The following is a 10,509-nucleotide window of genomic DNA, read 5'->3' as shown; positions in this document are numbered from 1 at the left end:
CATGTGTTCAACAGCAAACTGCCACTGGTGTCCGATACCGCGGAGAGTTTCCTGTCAGTGTGGCTCAGGTAATGTTGAAGGAGAAGCTAACGTTCCTTCACTATAATGATGTACGTGCACCAAGCTGTGGAGGAGATACTGGGTCTGAATCTAAAGTGAGCAGAGAGGAATGCTTACTTTATACTGTGGTGATTCAGGTGAGCTCCATCAGATGATAATCTGTCAGAGGACAAAATCAGGGAACTGACTTCTACTTTGCATCGCATACAAACACATACATGAGACACTGTGATGTGTGAAAAGGGAAAGGCAACATTCACAGTTCGTACAAGTCAGAGTTAACATCAGATTTAGACTGAGGACGAGGTAATCGCCTCATGAACAGACAGACATTAGGACAGTAATGCGGAGATAAACAAAGTGGTGATTAATGGTTGTCCTCAAACCTCCGCCAAGCACCAGATATTGGCAGTTATATTCACACTTTAAAGGCTTGGATTACATTTCTGTACCCATTAATAATGATACAGTAGGTCCAAATGTATGAACAACCCAATATTTAGAAAAATATTGATAAAATGCACAATCTGGATCCAATGAAACTGGTTGTTACCTAAACTTTATTGCCCCATGTATCCTTAAGGCTTTATTTCTTATCGCAAGTACCCCTTAGCTCATGTTATACATTATTTATTTGTGTCTGCAGGCTCGTCTAAACTCTTTCCTGTGTTTCATCACACATTAACCTTGAATTTAGGCCTTTTTATTCATTTATTTCTGAGTTTTGCTCGTTTCACAGTTAGAACTTACACCTTTTGGTGTATTTTGAAGCGTTGTGCCACAAATGATTATTGATGGATGAGAAAAAAGTCTGTATGCATGTAAAAAAAAATTCTATAATGATAAACAATGAACTGACAAATGTTTCTGTGTACCTCCTGAGAGGTGTTCAAGTACCCCTCGGGGTACATGTACCCCAGTTTAGGAACCACTGGGTTAGACTAATTGAGGAACCAACCTGAGTCAAATTTTATGAAGATCGGTAAATTTCTAAACAAGACATGAATTTTTTTAATTTTGCTAAATATGAGAGATAGGGAATTTTCTTTCTCCAACTAATCCAGAATCAGTATGTTGGCCCAGATCCCCTGCAAAATGCGTAAGATCTAACTTTTGGTGAAATTGTGTCAAAATCCATTAAGTACTTTTGACATTAACCTACGAAACAGACATACACAGTAGACCCTTCCCCACCCCTTCCATTGTCCAACCCTGACTCCCTCTCCCCTGTTCCTTTCCCCCTTATCAAGCTGTAACACGGCCCTCTCTTTTTATATTCCCCCATTAATAAAGTTTTTCTTACCCTTCCTTAGGGAGGTCTGCTGATGGTCACAACTATGCAATAAAATTAATTGGATTAATTTCATTGCAATAATAAAACATGCATAGCTGTAGTGAAAAGATTGCACTACATGTTGTGTTGACCATCGAGAACATGTGCAGACAAGATGAAAAATGTAAAATATAAATAAAATAAACACTGGTGAATATATTAACTCTAAGGCAAAAAAAAAATGCTGTTATTTATCCATCCATGTCATGAAAAATTCCTACAATATAAAATTTTCCATTATTATTGTATTGTTATTTATTTCATTCTGTTAAATATTAATTTATGTATTCTTTAATTGATTTAAATTAGAACACCCAATGGATAAATCAATGTTGAAATGTTTGGGGTTTAGTTTTCTGCTTGGTAAAGTAGGTCTCTCACTCACACACACACACAGGAAGTGACATCAAAACACTCTCTACTCCAGGTTACTCTTCAGTGCTTCACCCTGAGCAGCGTGGGTGGAAGCTGTGACAGATGCTCAGAGCATGGAGCTGCTCCTTAAGGTGCTCCACACGTGTAATCTGGAGACTTTCCTGACTTTTTTTTTTTCCCGCCGGGGCGACCATGTGGAACCCCACTTGTGACAGTCCCAGCATGTGCCAGAGGGAGTGGATTTTCCACCTCAGCTGGAAATGTGTGAGGACACCCTGGAAAAGCCAGAGGCCATAATATGGAAGAGGAACATCTGGGCTACCTGTCCCGCTCTGCTGCTATTCATGAATAAGGAGTGAAGGAGGATGGATGAGCTTGTTGCACCTCTGGCATGTACAGCTACACAAGTTTACAAGAATAGGAGAGAATACAAAGTGAAACAGGAAGTAAGACAAAGGAATAACAAGACTTTCAGATCACATTTCTCTTTTTTTTAGTTTTCTGTATTTAATTTGAGCTAATGTTCATATATTATCATCTCTTTGTTGTAGTTTGGTGACAGATGGACATCCTGTCCTGATGTGAGCTGGAAAATGTCTCTGCATGACCGAGTCCTACAACCATGTACTGATTAGGAGGGAACAACCGATGAATAAAACATTTCCGGAGGGATTGGAAAAAAAACTTTAAAAAGTGACCTAAAGTTCAGGATTTGGGGATTTATGTTTTATTGAATGCCGTGTTGTTGTTTTGTAGGTAGTTGTATGTCTATACTGCTAAAGATTGACCAGACTTATGACCTCAAAATGACATTTTTTGACGTTGCATATATATGTGGAACATAGTACTAGTTGAACTTTTTTAACAACAGGAAACATTGTGCAATTCCATCATGCACTATTGATTTGTGACACACTTTGGTAGTTTGAGCATTGATATTTATGTCCTTCTGTTCTCAAATTAAAATGTATAATTTTTGTCTGGTCTGCAAAATCTAAAGAGTAAGTAAACCCAGGTTTTGCGTCAAGGCTAAATATTTAAAAAAATGCTTCGATTATGGCACATTTTTGCTTACTTTTACCCTTTTTCTGCAACTACACAAAACTTGCCATATTTTAAGCTGATTTCATCTGTTTTTCTTGCCATATTTTTGCTCCTTTTAATGCATTTTTGCACTTCTCTATCAAATTTCAATACCTTTTCTACACATTTTTTGCACTTTCAAGACATTTTCAGCAGTTTTTCAAACCCTTTCTACTACTTTTCGCACCTAATGTCACATATATGTTGACTCATTATTGTCACTTTGAACCTCTTTTCACAAAATGTCATGCTTATTTTTTTTGCCAATTTAACCACATTCACACATTATCCAGTTTAAAGTAATTATTCCTAATTTTTAAATTACATTACCACAACAACCCCTATTCCCATTTCTACCACTTTTAAGCCAATTTTGACACCTTGAACCCTCTTTACAGTTCATCTTTGGTCCCTCTAATTTGCAACTATAACCAATTTCTGTCATTTTTTAAAATGCCATTTATCCACCCTATTTTGTCACTTTCATTAAAAGTGATTAAAGCAAGGATTTGCATCTTTAAGATGACAATATATGATGGTGCCAATAATATTAAATTTCCTGTATAACAGTCGATATTATTTGTATAAATAAATGTTTATCACAGATTCATAGAAGAATTGACCATCGTCATTTTGCTGACGAAATGGATGGACCCCAAAAACCTCCCCCCTTTGTTCCCACTTATGGCCCAGGTACAGTGGGGGTCCCTGGTCTCTGGCACTCTGGAGGGATTGAAAGGTTGAGAACCACTGCTTTAGATAAAGTAAAAAACGAGGCCCTCAGGATTACATTAATGATACTCGAGCGTCACTACTCGTTCTCCACACTTGTGTGTGATGGTTATCTGAACACTGCTGGAGTGTTAAAGGCAGGATGGAGTGTGGTTGGAACAGAGCGGTGACAGAGGAGCCTCAGAAACAACATGTGAAAAGAAATGATGTCTGTGCTCAGTGACACTTAGCAGTGATTTAGATGAGGTCTGACCGGACAGCCGGCCTGGTAGTCTGGTACTTTAGGAAGATCAAGTTGTAGCTCTTATCTCACGGGCCTGATGGTCCAACTCTTATTCTCTGCTGTCAGTTAGTATCTCTCTCTCACACACACTTCCTACTGTATCTGACTGAGGCGACTACACCGCTGTGCAGACCATGAATCCTCACTTTGAAAAGAACTGTTGAAGTGTTTCAGATATGACATGCGCACACATTCCTGCTCGTATGTTACATGGAATGGGAAATGCAGGCTGGATAGAACACATGTCAGAAAACCAGCATCCATTTAAAAGCAGTCACTCAGAGTTGGAAAATCACCACTATCAAAATGCCGACTAATGGATAATTTTGTTTTAGCTATAGGGAAAGATGTTACAAACTAGCCTCAGGCAGCAGAACCAATCTGGCAACACCTTAGCAATAATAATTAAATGCCTGACATTTGAAACAATATAAATGAGCGTATAGGAGCTCATCTCTTTTTTAAGGGTGATTCTCATGAAACTTAAATAATGCACTTTCAATCATTTTCAATGAAAAACGTTAATGTATATTTGGTGTACACCACAAACATCTCTAAAAAAAAAAAGACATTTACACACAAAACTGCATCATTTGTTTTAGAAACAGTATAATAGAAATAAAGAAAAATAATGTGTACTTCACCCTCTGGTAAATATTATTAACTATTAGTAATTGCTGTTTAAAAGCACGTAACCTTAATTTTCTATAATTTGCCCTAGATTTTTAATAATTACAACTGCTTCCAGCGAGCCCGTCTGGTGCCCAAATATTAAGATTTCAAAACTGTTTTCTTATAATAATAATAATTAAAGGTCAAAGCCTAAAATTTGAAACATAAATGAGAGTATATTAGGGGATCATCTCTTATTTATTTAAGGGTGTTTCTCATGAAACTTGAAAAATTGAGGCACTTTTTAAAATAATTTTTAATGAAAATGTTAATGTATATTTGGTGTACAACATAAATATCTAAAAATAGACATTTATACACAAAACTGCATGCTTTTTTTAAATTATATATTATATATATATATAATTTATTACTGTACTTCGCCCTCTAGTAACTTACTATTAGTGTTCATTTTGTAGCCTGTTTGTGTTTAAAATACAATATACTGTTTTGTTATTTCTTTATTTTATTTCAAAGTGTTTTTTATGGAAGCCCGTTTCCGCCACTAAAAAAAAAAAAAAATCACCAAGGAAAGTCATAATTATGAGTTAGTAAAGTCATAATTATGAGAAAGAAAGTCATAATTATGAGTTAGAAAGTCATAATTATGAGTTAGTAAAGTCATAATTATGAGAAAGAAAGTCATAATTATGAGTTAGTAAAGTCATAATTATGAGAAACAGTCATAATTATGAGTTAGCAAAGTCATAATTATGAGTTAGTAAAGTCATAATTATGAGAAACAGTCATAATTATGAGTTAGTAAAGTCATAATCATGAGATGGAAACATTTTTGGTACATCCATCTGTACCCATGGCACTGACCAGAAATCTCCATTTGTTGTTCAATAAACTGAGCTACTTCAGCCACATCAGTTTTATTCTTTTAACACCAGAGCCTCTATTTGCTTAGTATCTTTTCAAGGTTGCGTTTACTCAGCATATTTATGTGAATTTGCAAGCAAACAAAGTATTTCATCATTTGTAAAGCCCCGCCTAAAGTAGTCTTTGATAGTCTTATCAGCCATCTCTCAGTGTCAGCTCACCACATGAACAAGCTGCTGTGAATGTGTTTAAGTATCTCATAATTATGACTTTCTATCTCATAATTATGACTTTACTAACTCATAATTATGACTTTCTTTCTCATAATTATGACTTTCTTTCTCATAATTATGACTTTGTTTCCCATAATTATGACTTTCCTTGGTGATTTTTTTTTTTTTTTTTTAGTGGCGGAAACGGGCTTCCATAGTTTTTAGGTTGTCATTTACATGATTGAAATAAATAAATGAATAAATAAATCAATCCAATAAAATCAAAATCAACCTTAGTCTTCTAGACATTCCCCTTTAGCCTTTAGTCTTTCATGTTGCGTCACAATAATTACAACCGTTTCCTAACTTTTTTGTGAGCCCATCTGGCACCCAATAAATATTTATATTTATTTTAAAATTTAAATGTATTTTATTTTATTTTCAGGTATTTTATTTTGAATAATAGCCAGAGAGCAACAACACACACCCACCTTGGTCTACGTCAACTTTGTCCAGTATGATAGTGGTTCAAAAGGTTGGGGACCACTGCTGCAGCACACCAAACAATTTGCTTTGCTTTCTCTACTGCCCCCTACAGACACGGAGGAATAGATGATGAATATTAAAGTTAACACTATAAAACTTGATCATTTTGGACGACTTACCTGTTAATTTTTAACATCCGTGGAACAGTGACTGAAATATATTGAATTTGAATAAAAAAACGTTACCAGAACTGCAATCATATCCATATTTTTTTACTTTTTGACACCAGAAACATTTGGCTGTAACTTCATACAGAGATTCAAAAGCGTCCAATTCAAAGGATACAACATAGAGACATTTATTTTTTGTTTTAATACCAAAACCACATGGTTGTCCCATCCATTCAGCCTCCAGCTAGTAGCGTTGCTCACATTAGTAACCAAAAAAAGTGTCAAAATAAAGGTTTCAGCTCCTGCAGTGTCTAAGAGAATCCTTTGTCCGTTCTCTAAATTGAGCCAAATTATAATAATGCACAAGTCAGTTCCTGTGGTGTGAAAATAAATCTTTGAAAACAATGAAACAAGATTATCCAAGCTGGTTTCTTCTGGTGCATTTCTGAATCGAAAACAAAGTCAAACAAGTGGCATCTTCATTTTGTGCTTTGGCACAAACGTCTGAGCAGATTCCATGTTTCGTGTTGTGGGTTTTAATGATTCGTGGCTGGGTGACAATTTCTCTAAAGGCGGGGGGTGACTAGGCGGTTGTGGCTCCACCCCCCCCCCACCTCCCCCCGATGCAGTTAGTCAGACCTGTGAGAGAAAAACCCTGAATCCATATCTGACAGAATCCCTATAACCTTCTTTGGTTATTCCGTTTCAAACCCAAATGATAAAAACAAATAAACAGTGTGGTTATTTTGTTTTACTGATTTAAAACTAAAAACAGAAATACATGAAAATGAAAAAAACCAGAAACAGCGTTTTTCTGTTTCAAAATGAAATGTTCTGTTTGTGTGATATTTGGAAATTTAAGAGGAAACAATGAACGAGAGCTTCATGTTTTAAGCTCACCACACAGAGGGGGGGGGGGGGGGGGGGGACACATAGACAGACGTTTACTTTTACTCAGACTTTTCACTCTGCGACTGATTCATTTTTTCTACCTCACACTGATGTGTGTCGATGACGTTTTGTTAAAACCGACTTATTGATGCTGTAAGTCGGAATCTGTGAATTTCGGCCAACTTTACCGAACAGTGTTACGGTGAAAATAACATCCAAATAAACTGGTGACTGGCTACAGTGAGGAATAGATGTTAGAACTTTTTTGCAAAAACAAATACAGCTTCTTTGAGAGCAGTAAAAATATATATATATATCTTGCACGTTATAATACCGTGAGCCCCTAAGCAGCCGTCAACACACACGGAAGTTGATCACAAGAAACAAGGAGCACCAGTAGATTCATTGCACAACCTCTGGTTCCTTTAATCACATATCATGTGCAAGTTTGAATTAATATTGTTTCAATTAACCAGTTCATCAGTGAGGTGACTTATGCGTAGCTCCTATTTTATCCAGGAGTAAAAGTCAGTCTGTGGGTCCGCTCTGTGTGGTGAGATTAAAACATGAAGCTCTCGTCCTAGTTTCTCCTTAAGTATGCAAATATCACACAAACAGAAGATTTAATTTCGAAACAGAAAAACGCAGCTTTTCTGGTTTTTGATTTTTCTGTATTTCTATTTTGGTTTTAAGTCAGTAAAACAAAATAACCACACCGCTTATTTATTATTTTGATTAGGTATTAAAACGGAATAACCGAAGGGTACATGGATTTGACAGGTAAGGTAATACTAAACAGGGTGAGGAAAAAAGAACAGAAAAGAAACCAGAAAAAGAGTTACATCATTCTTGTGTTCTTCCACTTTGCACTTGGTCACTCTTTGAAATCCATATATTTATATTTATATATATTTTGTATATTTATATATTCTTTTTACAGTTAAAAACACCATGGATTCGACAGACTATTTGGTTTCTTTTTCGTCTAAGGAGGAGTGTTTCTCTTGTTGTGGTTGTTGTAAATAAATGCATGTAAATACTCTTTTTCTCTTGTTCCACGCTGTCAGTCGAACTCAGAAAGTGTTTGTTTGATCCGTACATTGTCATGAAGATTTTCCATGATTTTCTTTTTTTTCTTTCTTTCGTTTGTTTGGTGGTTTTTATTCTCAGAGCACCAGAGTCAGTCAACCCAAGCCAGAGTCCCACATCCTGTGTGTGTTCACTGGTTGCACAGGACCAGGTCTCTGTGTGCTAGGCTGGGGCTGAGCAGCTGGGTCTGCGTGGGGCCACTGCAGCCCAGCATGCTGCCACTTCCCCCGTTCAGGTTCAGGAAGCAAACAGTTTCCCTGGCCTCCACAGGAGCGACGGGCGAGCCTTCCTCATGCTGACTTTTAGCTAAAACACGGAGATGCTCTTCATCCGGGAGCAAAGACCCCTTATCCTGTCCGATGGTGTGTGCCGCCTTGGCTGACATCGCCATGGTTGCCGATGCGAGAGTGGTTTGCATACACGATGCCTCGCTGTCATGGTGACACAGGACGGAGGGGATGATGGGGATGGAGCAGGAGTGAACCGGGGGAGGTAGAGACTTGCCCTGACGCCACCCGGGTCTCCTCAGGCTGCGAGTGGCCGGTGCAGCGTGGCCGGGCTGGTGGGAGCGCACCTCCACACCGCCGCCCCAAGGCAATGGCAAGGATGTCTCCATGGTAACAGGTGTTTGCATATGTACAAAGGCATCTTGTCTGCAGTCTTCACAATGGTCGTCGCCTTGGATCCCAAATCTAGACACGACGAACAGGAAAAACAAAACAGAAAGAAAAAAGACATGAAGAAAGACAACATCCCACTCCGTACTATGCACTTCAAACTCAATGAGTATATACTGTCTACGATAATACTATGATTAGGATGATGACCATCCCCACTGAAGTATACTTCCAAGTTTCCACAAGATGTATTTCAAACCAACGACAAAAACCTGAAGCACACTGAGGCTAAATATCTGTTGATTCTCCATCTTTGAAAGTTCTGAAAACATTTTAAGTGAGAAAGTGACCAAGTAGAACAGTGGTTCTTTAACTTTTTTGGCTCAAGAATCACCTTCCTCTTATTTCTGAATCCAAGTACACTATTTAAAAACAACTATAGAGCATGGATGGAACAAACAAGTAGTAACACACATTTTAAAGAATCTCACATTGTAAATAAGTGTAAAGAAACAGTATTTAATGCAGTGGTTCCCAACATTTTTTTTGGATCGTGACCCCATTTTGATATCAAAAATTTACGGTGAAAAGTTTTTCATCTAGAATTACTTCTACATCATGTTTGAGCTCAGATACTGCATTTTAGTTTAACTAGATTTATTTTTCACAAAGTAAAAGTATAGACATACAGTTGTTTAAGAGTGCGTTGTTTTAATTTAAAAAAAAAAAAAAAAAGTTTTCATTTTTTTGAAATTTCATGCTACCCCATTTAACCTCCAGGCGACACCACATGGGGTCCCGACCCCAAGGTTGAAAAATACGGATGTTTGATTTTTAGTTTGAAGCTGGTCCAAGAACCATTTTACATTCCGCTTGCAATGCATCATGGGGCGGTTGAGTATGACTAGTGTGCCAACCGTGAATACTTAAAAAAGTCCCGATATAGTATACATCTAGGTATTTCTCAGTCTTTCCATACTATTCAAAGTGACCGCACTACATACTAATTTTGACATCAGACTTAGTATGTGTCATACGTTTGTATGCAATTTTGAACACAGCCACAGTCTAACCAAAGAACAGCTCTTCATATGACGCTCCACACTTCCTTTATGTAACCAAGTTGTATTGAGTTCAATAACTTTATGTGCTGAGGAGCACATTTTTAAGTCGGAGACGGTGGTGAGCTTAAGTCAAGGACGACTTGGAGAGAAACACGTCTTGGATGTTAATTTTCACTTTCAGTTTCACAAAGTCAGTGCGTTCATACCTTAAATCCAGGATCACCCACTGGTGAAAAGTTCTTTGTTAGTTTGAATTTTACACTCAACTTCCTTTTGCTTGTTTACCATTGATTATTTCTTTGTTCTGGTTTCTGTTGGCACTATTGAGGTAAAAATGGACTCCTGTGGTCAAATTTGGACTACGGATGGAAATCACCATTACTAATCTCAAATCTTGCAAGAAACTGTTACTTTCAAAAGCAAATTTCAATCTAGTTCTAGTCAGTCTTGACTAAATGTGTTTAAGTCAAAAGTTGATAATCAAGATTATTTCAGGTATAGTCTAATTTTAGTTGACTAAATAGTCAACTAAATATCTTACAGATATAGTCGACTAGAGAGTTTTTGCATTTTCTATCCACACAGTTTTTATCCTTTTTTTCTTTCATTTAACATGT

The 10,509-nt window shown here is 37.0% G+C and overlaps 1 protein-coding gene across 1 annotated transcript in view; it reads right to left on the bottom strand.

The window, feature by feature from the left end:
• Positions 1–7,451: 7,451 nt before the first annotated feature.
• nrg3a (neuregulin 3a) overlaps positions 7,452–10,509 on the bottom strand; it is a 442,303-nt gene continuing 439,245 nt past the window's right edge. The window contains exon 9 of the mRNA XM_028469411.1: positions 7,452–8,903. Within this exon, the coding sequence (XP_028325212.1) occupies positions 8,342–8,903 (562 nt within the window). The 3' untranslated portion in view covers positions 7,452–8,341. The remainder of the gene's footprint in view (positions 8,904–10,509) is intronic.

This window comes from Gouania willdenowi, chromosome 15, assembly GCF_900634775.1.
Source record: "Gouania willdenowi chromosome 15, fGouWil2.1, whole genome shotgun sequence".
Classification (NCBI taxonomy): domain Eukaryota; kingdom Metazoa; phylum Chordata; class Actinopteri; order Blenniiformes; family Gobiesocidae; genus Gouania; species Gouania willdenowi.
This window is presented reverse-complemented; position numbering and strand designations above follow the sequence as displayed.